Source organism: Cynocephalus volans, chromosome 13 (assembly GCF_027409185.1).
Source record: "Cynocephalus volans isolate mCynVol1 chromosome 13, mCynVol1.pri, whole genome shotgun sequence".
Taxonomy (NCBI): domain Eukaryota; kingdom Metazoa; phylum Chordata; class Mammalia; order Dermoptera; family Cynocephalidae; genus Cynocephalus; species Cynocephalus volans.
This window is the reverse complement of record NC_084472.1, coordinates 7445453-7469314: the sequence shown is the minus strand read 5'-3', so window position 1 is coordinate 7469314 and position 23862 is coordinate 7445453. Positions and strand designations below refer to the sequence as shown.

At 46.1% G+C, this 23862-nt stretch overlaps 2 protein-coding genes across 5 annotated transcripts in view; one reads left to right on the top strand and one right to left on the bottom strand.

Moving 5' to 3' along the window:
- Positions 1-324: 324 nt before the first annotated feature.
- On the top strand, positions 325-16345 carry MPPE1 (metallophosphoesterase 1). 4 transcript variants are annotated; one of them, XM_063077188.1, is made up of 12 exons: positions 325-438; positions 1391-1473; positions 2093-2208; positions 5578-5966; positions 8436-8544; positions 10308-10411; positions 11018-11092; positions 12809-12917; positions 13083-13148; positions 13239-13361; positions 14195-14335; positions 15535-16345. In XM_063077188.1, the coding sequence occupies exons 4-12, from the start codon at positions 5689-5691 to the stop codon at positions 15715-15717; spliced, it is 1188 nt and encodes a 395-aa protein (XP_062933258.1). In that variant the 5' UTR covers positions 325-438; positions 1391-1473; positions 2093-2208; positions 5578-5688; the 3' UTR covers positions 15718-16345. The 4 variants fall into 4 exon arrangements, with proteins under 4 accessions (XP_062933258.1, XP_062933255.1, XP_062933256.1 ...); XM_063077185.1 differs by having other exon boundaries at positions 13080-13148; XM_063077186.1 differs by lacking the exon at positions 2093-2208 and having other exon boundaries at positions 13080-13148.
- A 1864-nt stretch (positions 16346-18209) lies between these two features.
- The window catches only part of GNAL (G protein subunit alpha L), a 95549-nt gene continuing 89896 nt past the window's right edge, over positions 18210-23862 (bottom strand). Inside the window, exons 11-12 of the mRNA XM_063077017.1 lie at positions 22170-22237; positions 18210-18518 (exon numbers count right to left, since the gene is read on the bottom strand). Coding sequence (XP_062933087.1) covers positions 18372-18518; positions 22170-22237 — 215 coding nt within the window. The 3' untranslated portion in view covers positions 18210-18371. The remainder of the gene's footprint in view (positions 18519-22169; positions 22238-23862) is intronic.

Here is a 23862-nt window from a genome sequence, read left to right as displayed (position 1 = left end):
TCTCGTGGGCCCTGTCGAACGCTCTCCCGAGCACAGCTCGGCGCTCTCTGCTGCTCTGCCAGCGCTCCTTCCCGCGCCCTCCGGCAGCGGCTCCCCAGGGGTCCCAGCGGAGCGCCACCACCGAGGACTCAGCAGACGGAAGAGCCTGCAAAGCGCTTCCGGGTGGCGCCGAGGGCCGAGGAGCGGAGCAGGCAGCCAAGCGTAGGTGTTGCGTCATCCTCGTTGGGGGACCTGGGCCGCCGAGCCCGCCCCCGCCAGCTTCCGCCGCCCGCGTTCCAGAACGCCGGCGCCGGGCGGGGCCGGGGAGGGGCCGGGGCGGGTTCCAGGGCGGCCGTGGCTGCCGCGCACGTGCGGCTGCGGAAGCAGGAAGCTGGTTCTCGGCCGGCGCCGGGCCTCACTGCCCGGGCCTCCAGCCGCCGAGGCCAGGCCCGAGCACAGGTGAGAGCCCGGGCCGCACGGCTCACGCTGCGGGGCTTGCCCCGGCCTCGCGCCGTGTCCAGCGCCCGGGAAAACCTGCTTCTTATATGCGTTCTCGTGCCCCGCCTTTGACCATTTAAACTTCTAGCTTAATTGCTATTTCTTATCCCTGCATGAGGAAACCTCCTTATTCTTTTAGGATTGCGAGTTAACCCATTGAAAAAACAGCATTCTGGAAATTATTTATTTGCTGGAAAAATCTTTATTACTTCAGGTCCATGTATTAAATTGTAGGAGCCTCTCACTCCCTGGTTTAACTGATGTAGATAGAAAAGAATCCATCTTATTATTTAAAAATGCCACTTAAGATGGAAGATTTCACATGCAAATAGCCATTGATGACATTGTGGTACTAATGTATTTAAAATAATGAACAAGTAAGAGAAGAAACTACAGGTCAGCGCATATTAAATAGTAATTTTTCATGCTTTCTTGGGGGGGGGAGGATTTAGATATGTAATGATAGCTTTAATTAAAAAGCAGTCAGTGAGGGCCGGCCCCGCGGCTCAGTCGGGAGAGTGCGGCGCTCGTAGCGCCGAGGCCGCGGGTTCGGATCCTACATAGAGATGGCAGCTGCGCTCAGGGGCAGACAGCACCGTGCGGAGGGTTGCGATCCCTTTACCGGTCAATTAAAAAAAAAAAAAAAGATCAGTCAATGAATAAATTATTTGGCTCCCAGCTATGAATTGCAGTTCTTATTCTTAGGTGTTGGGCAGTATAGAACAATGTTGTATATGTATTTTATATATAGATGTATTATGATTTAAAAGACATTCTTGAACAAAATCATAATGTCGGTCATTTTTCTTTAGCTTCTCAGCTTTTTTACTTTCAAGATTGATTAGGTTACTTGTCAATAGTTCACTATTGAAAGATCATTCAGCAACAAAACTTATTTTCTGTTTTATTTCAGACAAACACGCTCTGATCTGGGGACCAGATACCAACTTAGAGCCTTTGTACCAGTCTCAGTCCTCCAGTAGCATTCTTTAAAAGGTGAGGTGACTCAGTGATTCTCCAGGAAACAAAGCCTCCCAAGACTCTCTCTCTGTCTCTTTCTCTTTCTCTTTCGGATTTAGACCCAAAAGGATGTCCTTGTTATAGGCATTGTTAGCTTTTTGGGTTGCATGTGTTTGAGTGTGTTCTTATTTTGTGTGACTTTCCTGAGGTCACACAGCTGGGAAGTGACACAGCTGGGGCATAGACTTCCCAGCTGCCTGGATCCTCAGGATCTAGGGGATAATCCAGGAACTACCTTGCCTTCTCTTTGAAAAGAGCTGCTTTCTCCAAAGAAAGCTCACGGGAGGATTTACTTTTATGTGCACTATTTCTACCACTCCCCACGGCCTCTGGGAGACAGGTGCCGTGGTCGTGAGGTACAGGGAGGGCAGGTGGCCTGTGTGCGGCTGCCCAGCAGAGCCCGGCGTGAGTTCTCTTCATCCCGGTGTAGCTGCTGCTCCGTGGGCGGGTGTTCCCGGCATGCAGGACGGGTAGTATGTGCGGAGCAGCAAGCGGCCCTGGGCCCTGCCGGGAGCTCTGTTTCCTCTGCCCTGCAGGGAGGGCGGTATTGTCTGCGGGGCTCTAGCTCTTAGGTCAGCTGGTTTCCTTCCCTCAGCCAAGTCAGAAAAGGAGGCAGCAGTTCCCTGCCTGAGGCTGGTGTAAGTCTTCGCCTGGGGAGTGAGTGCAACGACAGACCAGGTCACTTTGCACCCATCCAGAAGCAGCCTTCTGGTAGGCATGATATCTCATTACCAAACATGGCTTTGAATGGCCTGGTGGCCTTGCTGGTGCCATTTCTGGGGAGAGAATGGATCCCTTCCTCTACCTCCATTAGCTGTACAAGTTGTTGCTTCATTTCAGGAGGGAAAAAGGGGCATATTTTGGCTATAACATTGAAGACAGCACTGGGAATACTAATTCTATAAGTTTTAGGTAGAGGAAGAAAAGAAATTTTCCAAGATTTGACCAAAAGAAATTCTGTTTAAGGATCTGATGTCAGAAGTTGTCCAAATAAAGTTTTCACTCTGTTAATTTTTTTCCCCTCAAATGATTGCATTATGCCGGAGAGCTGATTCTCATGGTATTAGGGTTTTCTCAATAATACGTAATGGTGCCAGCGAGCTTGCTTGCTCTCTCTTTCTTTCTGTCTTTTTCTTCCCTTCACCCTTCTTCCTCCCTTCTTCTCTCCCTTCTCCTCCTTTCCTTCCTCCCAAGTCCTCCTCTGGTTGAATTGCTCTTGTAGGATATTTTTTATTTCTTTGTGGAAAAAAGAACATGGAAGTTGGAGGAAAGGGCTGGAGCTCCCCTAACCCTTGGTTTGTTGGTGGCGTGGTCCTGCTTATCGGGGGCTTACCAGTCAGTCGCTGCAGCTGGGACCAACTGTAGGGAATCAGGGTCTGGACTGCCTCTGCATGGCTGTTCTGCTGTCTGGTCTGGGGAAGCTGCAGGACTACAGTCTAGTGTCCCAGTGCCTCCTTGCCCCGCCTGGGCCGGCCCCTGAAGGTGCCTCTCCTTGTCTGCTGCCGCTCACCTGCTCACCTCTCGTGGGTGTTTCCTGCCCCTCTTGGTCATAGCTGCACAAACGAGGCTCTCTCAGATTGAAAGAAGTGGGTGTAGAAGAGCATTCATCAAGTTGTCGTCCTGGCATTTGATCTCAGGAAAGCTGAAACCCATAAGGCAGCAAAGGTTTATGCAGTAGAATGAAGGTCAGGATTCCTTCCCTCTCAACCAGTCCTCTATGGTTTGTGGAAACAGAAGGTTTTAGGAGGTTTGAACTGCTGTTTTGAGCTTAGCTTTTAGGATGTTTGGCCTTTTGAAAGAGAATGAGATATTAAGGTCAAATGGTTGCTTTTGATATATTTGATATAATCAAAACAGGAAAACGGATGGTTTTATGGAGCATACTCATCATTCCTTAGAGTCTCTCTCTTTTCTTTTTTCTGAGTGTCAGCCAAGTAGAGGATCCATACCCTTAGCCTTGCTGATGTGTGGTTACGGACAGCATTGATGCGATCATTCTAAAGTCTGACTACAGGTAAGGTGGATGGCAGCAAGCAAGCCTTGCTCCTGTCTCCTGCCTGTGTCAAAGTAGCAAGCTGCAGAGTGGGGCTGTGCACAGGGTGGCTGCGCAGCCCGAGTTGCTGGGACAGTTCTGGTTTATGTCGTTGCCCAGTTATTATTAGTGCCACGTTTCTCTCTTGAAGGTGTCCCCAGTTGGAAGGTAAAAGTATAAGGTGATTCTGGTTATGTGTCACATGTTGTTTGACCTTAGAGAAAACAGAAATAACAAGTAAGTTCTAAGCAAAGAAGATAAGGTACAACACGTGACCACTGATGGGCTGGGATGCGGTTGGTAAAGATAGCGTGGGTTTTCTCAGGAGGATTCCAGTAAGAGCAGTTGGTTCCAAAGGCTGCCTTTGACCTTTCTATCTGAAAGGACATGCTTAAAATCTAGCAATTGTTTACTCTTCCCTCTTTAATCGAGTACTTGATGTAAGTGATGCCATTTGGGTGAAGACAGGGAAGGATGAGGGTCCCCAGGCCATCCATCTCACCGACCCCCGTCATCCCTCTGCTGAAGAGCCACAAGCGGAGGCGCACACCTAACAGCACAGCACGCCAACTGCCAGCGCTTGGCTTGAATAGTCCTGAGAAGCCTCCTCATTTATCAGTTCTGAAGGTGTTTCCAATTCTGTAGTTAAGTTTTAAACTTTTTTTCCTTTTTTTTTTTGGTGTCTAGCTAGTATGGGGATCTGAACCTTTGACTTGGTGTTAGCACTGAGCTCTAACTAACCCAGCTAACCAGCCAGCCCTGAGTTTTAAACTTCTGATGATGGCTCAAAGTACATGTTCACCTCTATTTATTTTTCTTTAGGTAAGGTTTACATTTCTTCCTTATCTTAATGGTTGCCTATTACAGAACATGACTGTGAAAGAAGCTGGGGACTTTTACAGGGACTGGCGCTTATTCTTGGTTTCTGTCTGCAAATGTCAACACTTCTGATGACTGGATTTCACAGAGATTATTTCAGACCCTGTAGAAATGGGATAGTTCTTGACTCCCTGCCTATGAACCATATGAAGTTCCTAGATTTCTATTAGAAGACCATCTGCCCAGAAAAGGCTTTTCTTTCTTTATTGGCTCTGTTAGGGTGTCTGGTAGGTGTTTCCCGTGCTCCTCCCACTGCTGCAGGCCTTCAGGGGCTTCCCTGGTATCTGAGCTCCCTATAGCCTCCAGGTCACTGCCCTTCTCCATTGTCATCCTGAGCACAGGCTGAGGAACCTTGAAGCAGAACGCCACCTCTCACAGACTGTCTCAGGGCAGACTTTGGACAACTTTTCTCTTCACGTGTCTCAAAAATAGCTGCTTTTGCTATAGGATGCAAAGTTCATCTAAGACTCAGGAGAAATCCATAACAATTTTGAAGGTTTCCCGGGAGAAGCCACTGCACATAAATGTCTTACAAAACCAGGCCATCCAGAGTGTCAAGGCTGATTTGCTGGGGAAAACCTGTTTTTGTGAAAACGCGCATAGCGCGGTTGCAGTATTCTGTGTTCCCATCACAGATGGTGGCCCTGTCAGGTGCTCACCTCTGAGTCCAGTGTGGAATGAATTGCTTGGATCTTTGAAGTACACTGTCCATGAATACTTACTTCTTTTGTGGAAAAGAAGAGCAGAAAAGTGATGGACTGCACCAGAGGCAGCACATTACAGGGGCGTGTGACCTGTTGATTTTTAAGGTCATGGAGGTGTGGTGGTGAGTCCTTTTAGAAATCAAATTACACTTACATGTGATTATGGCTCCTGTCTTAACACACACCCTTCTGATGGATTCTCATTCGATGCTTTCTAGAGTATTAATACAACTTTGTCATCTTAGTGGGAAGATCATTGTAATAGCATTATTCTGGCATGTGGAGTATAGAGACCTTGAAGGAGTCAGTTGTTTTTCTTATTAGTAATCTGATGTGTTGTCATTGTAAAGCTACTAGACAATTAATTTATCTGGGATTCTGTAATTCATTAGTTCTTAATAGGTGGAGGTGCTGATATTTGTATTATTAAGGAACATAACTCCGTTCTTTTTCGTTTCCTTGCAGGTGCACAGCTAAGACCTGAACACCATCTTTGCCCTACCCAGGGTTCCACAGTTTTCTCATGGTGAATTTTGGGTGGATTTGGCTCTCAGTTGCTGGCAGCTGGGAAGAGAAATGGCTATGACCAGGTTGGGGCTTGGAAGGCAGACTTTCCGTCTCTTGAAGAGGAGTTCACTGCTGTTGAGAATCATAGCTGTTGTCTTTGCTGTGCTTCTATTTTGTGAATTTTTAGTCTATTACTTAGTAATCTTTTGGTGTAATTGGCCTGAGGTGAAAACTCCAGCCTATGACAGTGAACAAGAGACTCCTGAGCCTGTGCTGAGAGCCATGTTTTTGGCGGATACCCACTTGCTTGGGGAGGTCAGAGGCCACTGGCTGGACAAATTACGAAGGTAAGAAGTTAAACCATGAATCCTTCGGAAATTCTGTAGGCAAAAGGGTACAGCCCTCTCCCCACGGGTCAGGCTGAGTGGCTTCAGGTCACTCAGTTATTTTCCTCTCGGAGAAGGACATGTGGGGCCTTTCACTTCTCCTCAGACTTAGTGTTTACTGAGTGTCTGCTGTATTCAGGGCCCCACAATTGGGGAGTTATATATGGGCCACTGACTAGCTTTGTGACTTTGGGCAAGTTACTAGGTCCCGTCTGAGTCCCTGCCCCGTCTTTTGTAACTGGGCTAATAGAGGAAACCTCACAGCTGTGTGAAGAAGATGCCCACGCAGTGCCTGGCACATGGGAGTGGTCCCCTGGGCAGGGGAGGACACAGTCTTGGTTGCTGGTCCCCTCTCACCTTCACTGGTGTGTGATTTTGAGCCCACTGGGGTTTCGCCCCCCTTTGGGCAGCAAGAGGAGCAGAGCAGGTTCGTGCCTATCTCCCTGGGGATGTCTCTCTGAGGATGTGTCCCTGGGGAGGGAGCAGATCCTGTCTCTCCAACTCAGACCTGCCCCAGCACAGTCCATCTGTTCTTCCACCAGGTGGTTTTTTTTTGGGTTGCTGGCCAGTGCAGAATCAAACCCTGGACCTTGGTGTTATCAGCACCATGTTCAAGCAACTGAGCTGACTGGCCAGCCTCATTATTTTTAACTGTGGTAAAATACACATAACATAAAGTGTATCACCTTAACCATTTTTAAGAGTCCTGTTTAGTGGCATTACATAGTTGTGTAACCATCATCACCGTCCGTCTCCAGAACTTTTCGTCCTCCTGAACCGAAATTCTGCACCTGTTATGCACTAACTCCTCATTCTCTCCCCTCCCCAGACCTGGCAACCACCATTATAGTTTCTGTCTCTGTGCATTTGACCACTCTAGGTACCTCATATGAATGGGATCATGCAGTATTTGTCCATTTGTGACTGGCCTAGTGTCCTCAAGGTTCATCCCTGTCATACACTGTGGCAGGATCTCTCCTTTTTAAGGCTGAATCATATTCCCTGTACGTGCATACCACCTGTGTGGATCCACTCAGCTGTGGGCAGACACTTGGATTGTTTCCCCCCAGCTGCTATGACTAGTGCCCACCAAGAGGCACTGATAGGGGCTCTTACCATGGGGTCAGCAGAGTTCTCTCCTTGTCCCTAGTGACCTGTACGGGGCCCCTTTTCCTCCCCGTGGTTTCATGTGCCTCTCTGAATGTGTCTTTATTCTTGCAAGGGGCAGTATCCTCAGGGTGCTTTGGGTATGGACCAGCCCGATGTTGGGTGGGTGGGCGAGATGTTTAATGTCCCAGGGGTGGATGACAGAGGCCAGAAGGCGGCAAGAAGGATGGAGGGCTGTTATCCCTTCTCACTAAGAGTTTCAAACCAAAGGAGGCGTGAGGTAGAGAGGGCCAGCTGACTGCGGTTTCTCTGGCTTTGCTTAGGTCTTACCAAATGGCCTTTTTTATATCCGGTCTGTCCAGGCACTCTTCAATGCCTTCTTGCTGCTGCTGTTTCTAGATTCTTTCCTCTCCAGGGAGAATAACATTAAATCAAGAAAATCTGAGAACTGTGTTTTGTGAGGCATCTCGAGTGACAAACCTTGAAATGGTGGCATGTGCCAAGCAGCAGTTTACTCGGAGTGTGAAAAGCCTCTGCTGACTCGAATTTACCTCCCTATGTATAGGCCCCAGGACAAGCGTCTGGCTTCGTAGGGAGCAGCAGCTGGGCAGGGCAGCTGAGGGACACTGGCCTTGGCTCCTGCCCACGCTCCCTTCTGTGAAAGCAGATTTTTAAAAATTACATTTGCCAGTGAAGAAAGTGGGCTCAGAGAGTGTAGGCAGTGTTCTCAAGGCCATGCGGCTTGTCGTCGGGCAGAGCGGCAAGTTGAGTCTGTTGCCTGTCATGGCCTGCTTCACCTGCGCGCTGCCTGGTTGGCACGGCTGCTGGCACAGTTGCTTGTGTGGATACAGGCTTTCCTGTTTGATGTTGGCTAGTCTGTTTCTGCCATCATCTCCCTCCAACTCTGAAGCAAGGAAGTTGAGGTCCTTGTAAGAAGTGAAACCTCAGCTGGATGCTGTCACCTCCTGGGGGGTGTGAGATTGGTCTGAACTGGGCAGCTCTAGAAGCTGCGCAGGGGATCTCTGCGGTCCTGGGGCTCCTGACTGAGCTGAGTCATGACTTCAGAGTGCAGCACGGGCTGTCCCTGACACTGCGATGAGGAGCAGTGTGCGAGGTGTGCGGGAGGGACAGCCCCTCTCCTCTGGTGCCTTAATTCCCCACACTCAGTCACCTGGCCCTTCCCAGCAGAGGGTGGAATGCAGGAGCGGGGGCATGGCAGGAGGAAGGGACCCTCTACTTCACCGTTTAAATGGCCCATAGGACAGAAACAGCCTCCACCACGCTGCACACTGATGCTTTACTTCTTTCTCTGTTGGTCCCGAGGGAGTGGCAGATGGAGAGGGCCTTCCAGACGGCCCTGTGGTGGTTGCAGCCAGACGTCGTCTTCATCCTGGGGGACGTCTTTGATGAAGGGAAGTGGAGCTCCCCCCAGGTATGATCCTGTGATCCAGGAGCCCTGATCCTGCTTTGAGGGGCCAACACAGGTAGCCTGGAGAGTCCATTATGCAGTATCTGCTCGAGGTGGAAGTTTTGCTTAGTGCTGATATTGGAAATGTAGAGTCTGTCTTGAAGATTCTTGGGATTTGTATCTAATGCTAATCCTGAGTTAGGTTGGCTAATCTTCTGTTTGTCTGTGTGGGAGATATGGAGATTAGCCAGACACCATTTGGTTGGAATGCACAGTCCTGTGAACCTCTTGGGAAAGGGAAAAACAGGTGAGATAGATGCTGCTCAGTTGTCAGCAGAATTACAGGATGCATGCTGAAATGCACATCTAACTTTCCACTACATTATGAGAGTTGTGCTGCAAAAGCTGCCTGCTGCTCTCCTCTGATTTTCCTTCTGAGTGACAGGAGCCATGGAGAGTTGGTGTGAGGCTCCTCTGTTTTCAGGGGGGCCCAAGACCCCTACCTGGGTAATGTAGGCCTTTCTATAAACCAAAGAGAAAGGTTGTTCTTACCTTAGCTGTCAGAGTGCTTATCATATTCTTGGAATAAATGAAGAAAAGAGCTGTTCTTGCTGCTTAGTTAAAGATGTTCTGTCACTAATGGTTTTTGGAGGGGATTTTATTTGGGAGATATTTTAAAAAATTAATTGGCATTTCCCAGGACAATCCAAAAGCTGTATAAAGAAAGTCTTGGTCCAGATATAATAGGCACCCACTTTTTACAAAGTTGCAATGTTTGTTATAATCTTGGCTATAATTAAATATAATAATGGCAGTGCTGTATGTAAAAAGCAATTAGTTAAAAAATGAGGTTGGCTGTCTATGTTGCTTTTACAAATTAAGGGCAACATTTTATGTGTTTCCAAGTTTGTTATTCTGATTTTATGTTATTTTAACTGTATTATTTTTTATCAGCACTGCACTCTACCGAGTGAGCCACGGGCTGGCCTACTGTATTATTTTTTAAAGTGAAATCTTTGTATATACATTGAAGGACTCTCTACCCAGCATATTTCTCTAGGTTGTGCCATATGTAAAACTAGGTTGTGCTATATTTAAAATTTTTAGGATAAAGTTAATTACTGTCCAGAACAGAGGTTTTTTTTATTTTTTATTTTTTTGTGCCTATGCTAGGGTGTTTGTCCAATTGATATTTTTAGGCTTATAAAAATAAGAGCTATACTGACATAATTCTGAAGCTTTAATAGTTAAAACAAATGTTAGAATAATCTTGGAATATTTATTACAATATCTTTTATCTTTATCTCACATCTCATTGGTTCTCATTCCCACAGTCGTAGCCTCAGGGGAGTGATGACCTGGAGGTTGTTCTTATCTTTGTCTTGGTTGAGACACATGAAGAATTTACTTGGCATTTTCCAAGAGCCAGTTCTTACAACATGTTCAGATCTGAAGCAGTTCTCAACCCGGGGTCCATGCGTGCTCTTCAGGGGATCTTGAAGTAATAGGTGTATAAACCAAACATTTTGGAGGATTATCAGTTAATGTTTTAAGATGGGGGAGGATACCATTTAATTAAAATTTGGCATCAAATAATTTAAAGTATTAACTGTAGTCTTGGAAAAGGAAGCACTGCATAGAATTAGAAATTCAAAGTTCTGTGTAGGCTTTATGAGCATCTGATTTAGACAGGGGAATTAACTTCTCATATCAAAATAGGGGTTGTGTTTTTTAGCCACAAGGAAGAGAAGGTTCTCTGCCCTCAGCAGTGACCCTTTTCCCCTCAGGCCTGGGCAGATGATGTGGAGCGGTTTCAGAGAATGTTCAGACACCCAAGTCATGTGCAGCTCAAGGTGGTTGCTGGCAACCATGACATTGGCTTCCATTATCAGTAAGTAGAACTCTTGTTAACTATAAATTTAAAATTATAATTCAGGTGAAAGCCTTATTTGAGGTATATCGAAGAAATTTGATTTTCTCTGGAATGTAAGTTCCTTAAGGGATTTTTATCTTGGCACATAGTATGCCCTCAACAAGTATATGTTGAGAGAATGAATTGTATATGCCCTTGGGAAATATTTAACTTGAAACATACATTTAATGGCCAATTATTTTCTTTGGGAATCAGAAAACAAAACCATTTAGACTGGAATGGCTAACACTTATGTAGTGCTACAGTGCTTATGATCTGCCAGATTGTTTTAAGTACTTTAGTTCCAAATATTATCTCATTTAATCTTTACCATGGTCCTGTTATTCTACCCGTCATACCAATGAGGAAACTGAGGTCCTGAGGAGCTCAGTACCTTGCCCCTGGCCTCATAGTCATCGGGGGAGCTGAGATTCCAACCTCCATACCTGGGGGCCAGTTGGAGTTCTTAACTAATGACGCTAGTGTGACACTCAAGTCCTAAGTTATTGTCTGTGTTCACGATAACTCTAAGAGTTTCTCAGATGGCTTGTTTTGAAAAATGTTTCTTTTTATAATTGAATATAGGATGAGCACATACAGAGTAAAACGATTTGAGAAAGTTTTCAACTCTGAAAGGCTGTTTTCTTGGAAAGGAATTAAGTGAGTATTATTTATGAATTATTATGAAAACCTTTAGTCCTTGGAAACCTTATTTGTTATTTAATTAAATCAATGGACTTATTTTATTCTTTTGAAAACTTCATTTTTTACCGTTAACTGCCCTACTGGGTAAGACCCATGATCTCTCTGGTCTGGTTTTTATTCTCTGACAATGGTACTCAGGCTGTCCTTGTGGACGGTCACCATGGGAGTTGATAGGTGGGAAACCTCAAAACACCCTAGGTTTCCTTAACAACGCCCAGGGAATCGGCCAGTCTGTGACTCTGCCCGGTGCTTGCAGCAATGATACTCTTTCTGTCTGCACTGTCTCTGGGTGGTGTACATTGCGTCAGTCCTCTTTGAAAAGAAGTCTTTTTTATTCACTCAAAATTTACTTATTTTACTTTACAAAGGCTGTTCCCGTAGTTACAGTGTCCTGGGATTTGGTGGCCAGTTTGTCTGCAGTGCCTCTGTCACGTGTGCCTACCCCCTTCCTTCAGCCTTGACTTTTAGTCCGGAGCATCCCAACCCTGGGCCTGACCACCAGCATTCAGTACCCCCTCTGTGAGGCCATTTCAGTGTCCATCGCTGGATGCTTTCAGGTCGTGGTGTGTCTCCAGCACACTGGGCGAGGCTGTACACTCTATTCTGGTAGACACAGTAGAGAGAAAAAAGGTGGGAGAGGAAATTTTGTATTTTAATCCCATCCTTGATGTGGCCCAGTACTGTTGACTTTGGCTATTGCAGCTCACTGGGCCGTCAAGTGAGATCACCTCTGTAGAGTGCCCAGAGATGAGAGTTCAGTGGGTTTTCCACAAATCCTCACCTTTCCCTGCCTCTGCCTGGAGGGCAGAGTCTCTAGGAGTAGCGTCCTTTCCTGTATCACCATAGACCCTACCACACAGTTCGAGTTATTTCCCTGTACGTGCAGTGTTTAAGAACTTTAAACACAGTTATCATATTGCAGATACGATTAGTCAGCTCCTTATCTCTAAAATTGTTTAAATTTCAAGCAGTCTTTACTGACAGGTACCTTCTTCATGCCCTGGTGGTTATGTGTGTGGGAAATAAAAGCATATTTAGTGAGAGTCTATGAAAAATATAATTAAGGTAGCAGGGGATAAGCATAATTGACTGTTACTATCCTAGTTTGGGGTTACCATACCCAGTTAGCTCTAACCAGCACCCTGCAGTCTGCCTTACTTGTTGTGTGCACATAGTTACTGAATGTTCCCTGTGGGTCACTCTACGTAGCCATAACAAGGTCTAAGATCTACAGAGTGTTTCCTAGTGGCAGCCTCTGTCATTTAATCCATCAACAGCTGCTGGTGTGGGCGTTCTCATGCCCACCTTTACAGATGAGGCACAGAGAGGTTAAGTAACGTGCGCAGGGGCACATGTCTCTGGTTAGAGGCTGAGCTTTCAGATAATCTGACCTCAGAGCTTCTGTAATCTGGGATTTCTCACAAGTTTAGGGTTAAAAATCCTCTTACTGTGTCTTGGACTCAACTCCCAGTAATGCTGTTTTTTTGTTTTGTTAATGTCAACTCATACTTAAAAACATAAAATTAGTCTAGTTGGGATTTAAAGCTGTTCTGGGCTTGTTTCTCCATACTGCGGACACTTAGTTTTCCTTTCCTGCAAACAACGGGCAAAAGAAAACAACATATGCAGACTCCGTGGCCCTGACCTTCTGCTTGCTCCCATCTGCCTCAGTTTTGTGATGGTCAACAGTGTCGCACTGGAAGGGGATGGCTGTGGCATCTGTTCTGAAGCAGAAGCTGAACTCACTGAAATTTCTCGCAAACTGAATTGCTCCCGAGAGGTAGGAGATGATTGGGACGGTGCAGGTGCCTTCTGTCCTCGAGTCCTCCGAGGGCACCATGAGGTGCCCTCTGTGCTCTTGTTAGTCACTCAGCTCCCACCTCCCTTCCCACCGGCTGGGGACTGTCAGGCTCGGTGGATTAACAGGCTGACTTCTCACCAGCAGGAGCAGCCTCCCAGCCAGTGTGGAGATGTGCAGCCGCTCCCCGCCTCCGCCCCGGTCCTCTTGCAGGTGAATGGGGGATGAAGGAGCAGCACGCAGTGGGCAGAGCGGTCTTGGAGTTTGTGAAACCCACTTGACTCCTCTTTCACTCCTGGACAGCATTACCCACTGTATCGGAGAAGTGATGCTGACTGTTCTGGGGAAGACGCCGCTCCTCCAGAGGAGAGGACCGTCCTGTTTAAGGAGAAGTATGATGTGCTCTCTAGGGAGGCCTCACAAAAGGTGTGCCTGTGGGTTATGATGCGCCTCATGGCACCGTGTAACCCTCACCTACTTACATGTTAACCACAGACTCAGGGTTATCAGCTGGAGAGTGGAGGGCAAGGTTCTGGCAGTATCTCAGATTTTCATTTAATTGCTTTGTTCCCTTTTAAAAATTTCAGTAAATCTACTTTTATTTCCTAATCTCAGGTCAATAATATTCTCAGTTGTTCTTTGCATTCAAAGTTTTTTCACCAACTTTAAATATATTTGAATTTTTTTTGGTGGCTGGCTGGTTTGGGGATCTGAACCCGTGATCTTGGCATTACAAGGCTGTGCCCTCACCAGCTGAGCTAACCAGCCGGCCCCCAGCTTAAATATATTTGGAAATGCGAATGGAACTTAGAGTTAAATTTTTATGGACTTAGTTAAAACGTGATTTCTTAAATAAATATATTTATGTAATATATGACGGTACTTTGAAAATTCATAAAAAGATTCCTGTTATCCTTCAATTCTACTTTTCCACAAACTTTCTGAAGTACCCTTGTATATTACATTTATGTTTAATAAAATGTAAATATAGTTACAGGATGTATTTATAAATATAAACTTATGGAAATATTTATAAAAATGAAATATAAAAATTCATAAAATCTGGGAAGAGATGAGTAGGTTTTAAGAGGCTGACTTTACTTTTGATGTAGTATAAACAAACCAAAGGATTTTAAGAAAAAAAAAAAAAATCCTACAAAGTAAGGATTGAGTATTCAATATGATGAGACGGTGCCAGCAGCAGCCCTGCCTGGCCGGGAGGTACTAACAGCCTGCCTTGCTGTCTCCCTGGCCACCAGCTGCTGTGGTGGCTCCGGCCGCGCCTGGTCCTGAGTGGTCACACGCACAGTGCCTGTGAGGTGCTCCATGCGGGAGGACTCCTGGAGCTGAGCGTCCCGTCTTTCAGTTGGAGGAACAGAAACAACCCCAGTTTCATCATGGTAACGTGAAAGTTTATTTTTGTCTGAAAGCTTTCATAAGTATTTAAATCAACACAGTAATCAACTATTTAATTGCTGCAATCTGTAGAAATACACAAAAGCCATAAATAGATTCTCCTCCCTCCAGTGCCCCCTCTCTAAAGACCTTTCTGGGAACAAATCAACAACGTTCCTCCTGGGGCGGTGGCAGTTACGTGAGGGCAAGAGAGGAGTGTTTTCAGAGGCCTTCATCGTTAGGGGAGAGCAGCGTCCTCTTGAGATTGCTGTGTGTGTGTGTGTGTGTGTGTGTGTGTGTGTGTGTGTGTGTGTGTGTGTGTGTGTGTGTGTGTGTGTGTGTGTGTGTGTGTGTGTGTGTGTGTGTGTGTGTGTGTGTGTGTGTGTGTGTGTGTGTGTGTGTGTGTGTGTGTGTGTGTGTGTGTGTGTGTGTGTGTGTGTGTGTGTTTAATCGTCTAAGGAAGCAAGATCATTTATTCATTAGCTGTATTCAGTCAACTTCTCTTATTTTCCACACATGCCCATTTGCCCTGGCAGAAAACGCTTTAGAGGGCTGATTAAAGACATCGTCTCAATGACCACTGACGTTTTAGCTCCTTTCTTTTAGCCATGGGTTCCTGCATCTGGTTCATAATGCTTTTGTGTCAGGTACTTTTAAAAAGGTAGGGGAAACTTCAAATTCAAAGCAAATGAAAACATTTGCCACTCATTCCGCACAGCAAAAATGTCTACAAAGAAAAGCCCCTGGAGGCAACCCAGGCACATGTATTTCGAGCTAGCAGCCTGCTTGTTTCAGTTTTAAGTGGCCTGAAAACACCCTCTTACTCCTTGTTCCTGCTGACCACTGATCCTTGGTCTCCAGGATGCCCTCTGAACCTCTGCCATGGATCCCCCTACATTTTATGGGAACTCACTGTGCAAGGGGTTGGTTTAGTAGGGAGAGGTCCGTGTCCCAGGCCTCCTGCACCTGGCACACTTGGCCTCTGACTTCCTTCTCTTGCTGGTGCTGTGTGGTTGGTGGTGACCTGTGCAGGTAAAGGCCATGTTCCTTGCTCCCAGGTGAAGAGGGTCACTTTGCTTCCTTGCCTGAGGGAGCCCAACGAGGCGGCCTTTCCTCTGTCATTTTTTCCTCTGTCATTGCTGCTGTGTTGAGCTGCGTCAGGGGCTGTGGCTGCAGTGTAACTCCCCGTTTCTGTTTATTCCAGGGCAGCTTAACGCCCGCAGACCACGCCCTCTCCAAGTGCTACCTCCCACGTGAGGACACGGTTCTCATCATGTACTGCGGAGCAGCTGGGCTCCTTGTGGTCCTCATTTTAGTTCACGTAGAGCTTTTAGCATCACCTTTTCATTTTGGTTGGAACTTGCTCAGAAAGCATAAGATAATGTGAGGAGTGGGCGACTTTTGCATTTTGCAATAAATATCAAAACCAAAGAAACAGAACTTTGGGCAGAGTTCACGTGAGAGGCAAGTGGACAGCGAGACCGGACATGGGCTGTCTTGGTGCACGTCACAGAAATTATACATCCCTGACGTGAGTTACTGCAGGATAAACAGTCTACTGTTCTCATGCTGTAAAGACGGAACATGTGCTGTACAACAAATGTCTTCTTGTTTTTATCAAATGCATGTATCTTCAGAGGCTGCATCTGTACAGTATAAATGCTGTTACTGCCACCACTTGCGTGCACGACACCGTCCTTGCTTCCCCAGGAAGGACCTGGCAGCCCTGACGCACACTTGAGATTATGTGTGCACATTGACACTGGGTGTGCTTCTGTCCTATGAAGTGGTTCTCAAATTCCTGTATATGAGAAAGCTGTACACTTAAACGAACAGATGAGTTGTGCAAGGACATTGTTTTCATGGACTTTTGTACTTCTGTGCTAAACTAATGGAATCAGAATTTTTTTTAGATGAGTATAATTTTCTTTACAGGAGACCAAGTCATTGCATCTGAGAATTTAATGCCTGTCAATGATCAAAGGAAGCTTGAAAAATGGAGTAGGTTATAGCTTTTGGTATGTAAAAATAAATTTTAAAATAATTTTAAGCCAGATAAAATGTATTGTTTTTTTTTTTTTTTTTTTTCCCTAAGAGTCTAATGCTTTTTAAAATTAAACTTTTAAATGGGATGTTTAGTTAGAGGGGAATTATTGAGTAATAATGCCTTTGTTGTAGGCAAAGGCAAAAAACGTGAACCCCTACACTTTTTTTTGGTGGGGATATGTCTCCAGTTTTCTTCATGTTTTACTGTGAAAGTGAAAGGGAAACTTAAAATAATTTCCACCTCATACGTCTCAGTTCAACTGAGAGTTTTATGAAACAGCTGATGATAGGAGGGCAGAAGATGGTGGTAATGAGATAAATCTGTATTTGTTGCACCGACTGTCAATAAAATCATCATCTTTCATGGAAAAGTAGCATTTAAATCTGGATGAGTTTATAAAGGATTATAAAATGCTGACTTATAGATAAACTTTAAAATATTAAGCAAAACCTAAAGACTAAAAGGAAATTAATGAAGTGATGTAGGCTGTCATGTCACTTCTCTGGATTTGTACTGTTGAAAATTTCACTATGAAAACTACCCTCAAAGCCACAGCAATTCTTACTCTCTAGGTATTGTCTGTATCATAACTTTTGAGGCTGCAAATCTTGCAGGTGTGAGAAACAGCCATGTATTTTTTTTTTTTTTTTTTGTCGTTTTCGTGACCGGCACTCAGCCAGTGAGTGCACCGGTCATTCCTATATAGGATCCGAACCCCGCTCCCAGCGCAGCACTCTACCGAGTGCGCCACGGGCTCGGCCGAACAGCCATGTATTTTGACTTCATATTTCAAATACACATTTTGTAATCTTCCTTCTTTAAAAGACAAATGATGATGCCATCCTGTTCTCCTAGGCCAGACACAAACTTCCGCACCATTTTGTCTTTCTCTTGCTATTTGTCAACTTGTATGATGGAGCCTGTGTCCAGAGCTTTGGCTAAGGGAATGGTAACCTGTTCCCAGTGAGGGAAATTGAAGTTTCTTTAAGTAGCAAAATAATAATGAAGCATACTTGTATGGAGAGAAAAAAAATCCCTGGGTCCCTAAAAGAAGACTAGATTGCGGTTTGTACCCTTGAACTGAGTTTAAGTTGCTGCAGCTGAGGCTCAGAGAAGCAAAGACAGGTGTCTGCAACTGCTCACGATGTTGGTGTGACGTTGTCTATTCAGTGTGGATAATCAATGCGTATAGTTTATATATTTTTTTTAATCAGGGAGTATTTTATAAAGTACCAACCTGATAAAATACCCTAGATTTTACAAATACCATTCATTCTCTTTTTCAGAGTAAGCGGCAGGTAATGTTGACATTAAGCTGTTCAGCACAATAAAAACACATTTCTTTTACAGGTACAGTCATAATCAAGGCACAAAGATCTACAAGGATTCTTCTTTAGTAGTTATACAAAAGAATATTACATTTGGTGGTCTGTACAGTATAAATAAACCAGCAATAAAACAACAAAAAGAACATATGAAAGAAGACTATGCCCAAATATAGTTAAAGTTGAGAGAATCATTTCTAGACAGTACACATTTTGCGGTAGTGAATGTGGTAAAAAGCTCAGAGTAGCTCTGATTGAGATGCCTGAGGCTGGCAGTGACTAAATGTGAGTGAAAAGGGTTTCTATTCACTCTGTCGCTTGGAGTCTACTCTAAGTCTCAGGCCGGTGAGATCGCAAGGAGCGGCCACCTCACCTGTGGCTTCAGAACGGGAAGATGGAGCAGCCAGCGCTGTGCACGCGCCCGCCTGGCAGCTCGGAATCTTCCCTCCACTGTGTCTTCCTTGAAGAATCAATGAATGAATGAATGGATAAAAGGAAGGTTGTGTTCAAGGAAAACAAAAGCTACAAAACCAAACCTGAGGGGGACAGAGGTAGCCAGAGGCTTGGTGGTCACATGGGGCAGATACCAAGCAGGCCGGGTGCAGCAGGTGACAGTAGGAACTCACTGGGTCTACCAGGGCTGGGGACAGACAGGAGGGCGGGCGCCCCTCACAGGAGCTCGTACTGCTTGAGGTGCATGCGCTGGATGATGTCACGGCAGTCGTTGAACACGCGGCGGATGTTCTCCGTGTCCACGGCACACGTGAAGTGGGGGTAGCAGTAGTGCTTGCCGTCACCCGTGGCCGTGCTGATCCGCTGCAGGAGAGAGGTCTGCACTGAGGCCTGGGCAGGCCGGCTGGCGACACTCAGCCAGGCTACAGGGGGTTCTGGAGGTGGTGGTCTGTCAGATTGATTTTTTTTTGGCAACTGGGGTATGAAGAATCAAACCCTTGACCTTGGTATTATGAGCACCGTGCTCTAGCCAAATTTACCTGGGAGCACTCTGCTGTAGGGGACACTGTGCAGGGGACCCAGACACCCTGCAGATGGTTTCTGGTGGGCTGAGGAGACAGCACAGACGTGTGCAAGACAGCCCCAGGGAGCCGCAGACAGGGTAAGAGTTCCAGAAAGGAAGTACCCCACAGAAATTTCTGTGACAACCGTCAGTTCTCTATCTGCCCTGTCAGTACAGCAACCACTGTCACCAGTTGTTGTGAGCTGGGGACTGATTTTTCATTAATTCAGTTTTAACTAATTTAAATTTACATATCCACACGTGACCAGTGGTTCCAAATGGGATAGCACATTGGTCACGCTGCCGCCTCCTCCACACGGGTGAACTCCAGCGTTTGCCAGGGTGCCCTGGGTTACCAGTGGAATGTTCACAGGTGGTCTGGGTGAAAAGTGCTCTGTTGTTAGGTAACTTTGGGAAACACAGGGTTAAACATTGTTATCATGACTTGTGAGGACCTCTTAAGTGACATGCTTACATGCACTGTGACGCCAAGTGGCCAAGGGGGTGGAGAGAGGGTGCTGTGGGCTCAGCTGTTCCCCTCAAATTCATGTGCTGCAGTCCTAACCCCCAGGACCTCAAGATGTGAGTGTATTTGGAAGTAGGGTCTTTAAAGAGGTCATTAAGGTAAAATGAGGTCATTAGGGTGGGCCCTAATGCACTGTGACTGGAGACTTTAGAAGAGGAAACTGAAGACACAGACTCGCACAGAGGGACATCATGTGGAGGAGGCACAGGCGTCCCCTGCAAGCCAGGGAGGGACGCGTCAGCGGGAACCGAGCCTGCCCACACCTTGACTTCAAACTTCATTCAGCTTCCGAACTGTGAGGCGGCCAGTTTCTGTTGTTTAAGCCCCTCAGTCTGTGGCACTGTGTGATGGCGCCTAAGCAGATCACACGGAGGTCACATGGAGCCTTCTTCACAGGGCCCTGGACTCCTCCTTGTCCCCCCTTCTTTTCCTGCCAGGCCTCTTGGGAAACAGCTTTTGGAGAAATGCTGGGACCATAGGAAGGGTGTTGTGAACGTGCTCACCACGTCATGAAACTCCTCGCAGGGGCTAGACTTACCTCTAGCAACAGTCATGCGTCTCGAGCATTTTTTTTTTTTCATTTTTAAATTTATGGACACTGAAATGAGTAGGTTATATATCATTTCAATCCTCAAACACCAGAGGAGGTATTTTGGCACACACAGTGAGTGTAGTTAAAGAATGAAAAACAGGCTAGCTTCTGTAATAATCTGACTGGTTTGTCCCTGCCCAGAGCAACAAAAATTTAGGTAATGAAATTACAAAGATTGTTGCAATTTGCAAACTTCAACCAGTTTAAATCTCTCAACACATTTGATTTGTCCACTGATTTTCATTAAAAATGATAGAACAAATTTGTTGAGGAAAACTGGGCAGTTGCAGGCTCTCTGCTCGGCTGGTTCTACTGGCTGCCCAACTCCCTGAGGACCTTGCATAGGAGATAATGTTCAAGATAGCCCAGAAGACATAAAGACTACTAACAGATGCTAAGAGTGTCAAGATGCAGGTGATGACCCCACAATCACCCTCTTCTGCTTTAAAGGGTTTGGAAAACTGGCGTATTTCTGAGCGTGGGCTTACAGCTGGTTTCCAGTTTGAGGGACAGGACTGTTCACAGTGACTGACAGGATGCTAGGGGCTGACCTCCTGGCTCCCCCAGCTCTAAGTTTCTTCTGCCTCTGGAGATGGTTCATGCCTCCTCCTTATGGGAGAAAGTGGCCATGCCTGAGACAAAGCCCTGGTGGTCAGTGCGCTCCTTATTCAATGACTAACATGCATTTAAGGAGAACACACAGACTGAGCAAGTGGCCTGTTCTCAAAGTGGAGTTCTTCTCACTACGCCCTCTCCCTTCTCTGCCCAAACTCACCTTCTGCCTCTCCTCAAGGGACAGCATCTTCCCTGTAGCTTGGTCTCCATTTATAACCTTCACCACCCTCCTTCCCCTGGGGCCAAGTATTACCAAAGTTATTGTTTAACCCAAGACTTGCTCCTGTCCAGATTAAATACTGATAAACAACCCATTCTGCAGCCTGCCCTGGCTGCTTTCCAAGTCTGGAGTTACAGGTTCCAACCGAGAACTTCTCAGGTGGCTCTTATTGCCCCAGGCAAATTCTGCAATTCAAGATGTAAGCTAATACCTCCCATGCCTTTATTTCCCTGATTTGCAAATTACATAAAAGCAGATTTTGTGTACTGTCAGGGAATAAAAGTTTTGCCCAAAGTTTGAATGGTGATCTTGTGCCCATTTATTTTGGGAAGGGTGTAGATCCATTTCTAAACTTCATGTCAATACCCAACATTTGCACACTTAATTAACTTTTAGTTCTCATTAGAATAACATTTTATGGAGCACTTTTTGTGTCTTAGAAGATGCTCCTCAAAAAAGGGATTCCTTGATCTAGTACAAAGTAAATTTCCTTACTGAAGAGATTCGCAAGGGCAGGGCATAGTAAAGGCTCCGAGAATCTTGCAACAGAGGAACCTGTCTCACTGTCCTTATGCAGCACATCCCAGGTTTGCTCGGCTGCAGAAGCTCTCCCAGTGCTGCCCACGCACTTCCTGGTCCACTCTTGTTCCTCTGAACTCACTCTGGGGACCTCATTGCTTATCATCCTTACTTACTAATTCACTATGTGACTCAGGAGGCAATCTACAGAGGTGTGGTGGGAAGAGGGCAGAGAAATGCCAGGTGGAGGGTCTGACCCCTGTGAAAAGGCCTGTGAACCCTCCCTGGGGCTGACGGGGCTAAGATCCTCACTTCTCCAGATGTGTTAAGTACACCTGGAGTATCACTGGGAACACGTCCTTGGGAATGTCTTGGCATTTATTAGTTTCAAGGCAGTAAAAACTCACAGCCAGCTACATACTGTAGGTTATTCAAAGGAAAGGATATATATAGATAGATAAATAAAGCAAATGTGGCAAAATTTTACCAATTGATCAATTTGGGTGAAAAGTATTATGGGAGTTACACGTACAACTTTCACTTTTTATTTAAGGTTGAAATTATCTCAAAATAAAAAGGTGAAGGAAAAAAAGGAAATGCCTGAACTTGAGCAGTTCCATTTTTACATTAATTTTTAGCTGGTTAGTGCTTTCAAATGGAGGAAGAGGGGTACCAAAGTGTGGGTGCCCGTGTTTCAGATTCTGCTGAAGGACTGTCCTTGTTGGAAAACACAAATGAACAGGTCTAGCTCAGCGAGTGCACTCCCCAGGGGGCCTGTGGCCTGGAAGCTGTGTGCCCTGGGCAAGAAATCTGAGCTCTCTGAACCTCAGCTGTGAAACATAGGTAACGATACTTTTTCTCATCTCTCATAATTTTGGGGAAGATTAAATGAGATCATCAAAGGGTAAGTAAATTGCAAACTGCAAAAAACAATACAACTCTATGGTGGCAGGGAAACAGATGTTAACGAAATTGCTTACCAAAAAGAGATCCCGGATAAAGAACTTGGCTCTTGTAACTTTGGGATCTTCTCCTGCATCTGGTGTTGCTGTAGAAATTATAAATGAAATTTTATTTAAGCAATATGAAACAAAGTTACGACTCTATGGAAACATGTAAGGAGTTACCAAGTTGGACTACTGTATATTCATAGCATTAAAACACATATATGGCAAGGCAAACATGAAAATGTAATTTTCATTCCCCTCTTCTCCCAAATCATTTAAATTTTAATAGTTATAGCTCTGATAAAAGTTTTCTTTGGTGGTGCTATGATCTGAATGTTTCTATCTCCCCCAAATTCGTAGGTTGAAAGCTAATCTCCAGTGCAATAATATTAGTAGGTGGGGCCTTTGGTTGGTGTTAGGTCCTGAGGAATCTGCCTTCATGGATGGAATTAATGACCCCAGGAAGCTGGTGTGCCTTTCCACCATGTGAGGATGAAGCAAACCAGAGAGGAAGTCCTCACTGGTCACCAAATCTGCACCCTGATCTTGGACTTCCTAGCCTCCAGAACTGTGGGCAATAAATTTCTGTTTATAAATTACTCAGTCTAAGATATTTTGTTAGACCAGCTATCGAGCTCTTTTACCTGCCCCTAATCCCACTAACTGGGCCAATTGTTGAGCTAGGGCTGGGCCTGGAGCTCACAGACCCCCCAAGCCTGTTGTCCAGACTGGGTCACAAACCCTTCACATGCCAGGCTGGGTCATCAGACCCCTCACACGCAGGTCTATGAGCTAGGTAACTGGCCAAAAGGTCTTTGGAAGCCATATGTTGGACAGCATGGCTGCACACGGGGCAGAGGCCTGAGGCAGGCGCCAGCCAAGCTGCGGTGCCGTGCACGCACACTACCCTCCCCCCCCCACAATTCACTTACAAAGAGTGTGCCGCACCACCCCCAACCGTACCTAAGGTGAGTGGGCTTGATTAAATTATTCTATTTTCCCTACAGCAGCCCAAATGGACTAAGACAGGATGGGGAAGAGGGTTAACTTCCAGTCAAATAAATGAAAGCATCTCATTGAATACTGACACACCTGAGCCCCAGAGCTGTCTTCCCTGCAGAGCCACGAGGAGAGGGACACTGGTGTCTTCCCTGGGGGCAGCACTGGCTGTGCTCACCTGGGCTGCTCTCAGCTTCCATCAGCTTTGCTAAGGAAGACCCTCCTTCTCTGTTCCTGCTACAGGGTCAGTCATCTGGAGCCCAGCGGAATCAACGGTAGCCGACATTCCAGCTCTAGGCCTTCCTGAAGAGTCTGTGTCCATGGGATCAGTCCACTACTTCCCATGACCCTGTGAAATCTATTTTCCTAAGATCTAGGTGACACATCTGAGTGTTCTCATCACTCTGTCTCTTCTGTTGCAGGGTCTGTGAGGACATTGTCATTCTCCTGGGAGCCAGTGATGGGCAGCTGTGGGGGCCCAGACACATCTGAACTGGAGACCTGCTATGCTTGGCCACAGGGCTGGTGCCGGCAGCGGGGAGAGAGAGAGGTGCGGAGGAGGAGGGACGGGGGCACGGCACCTGCTGTGGTTCCAGCCCGCAGCATGATGGCATTGCTGGGAGTCTGCAGCCTTCTCTGCCTCTAGAGATTCTTGGGTTGCTTATTGGGGTGGGACCTGGGCACTGACTTTACTGAGGGCCAGCCAACAAACTGCATGTTTTAAATG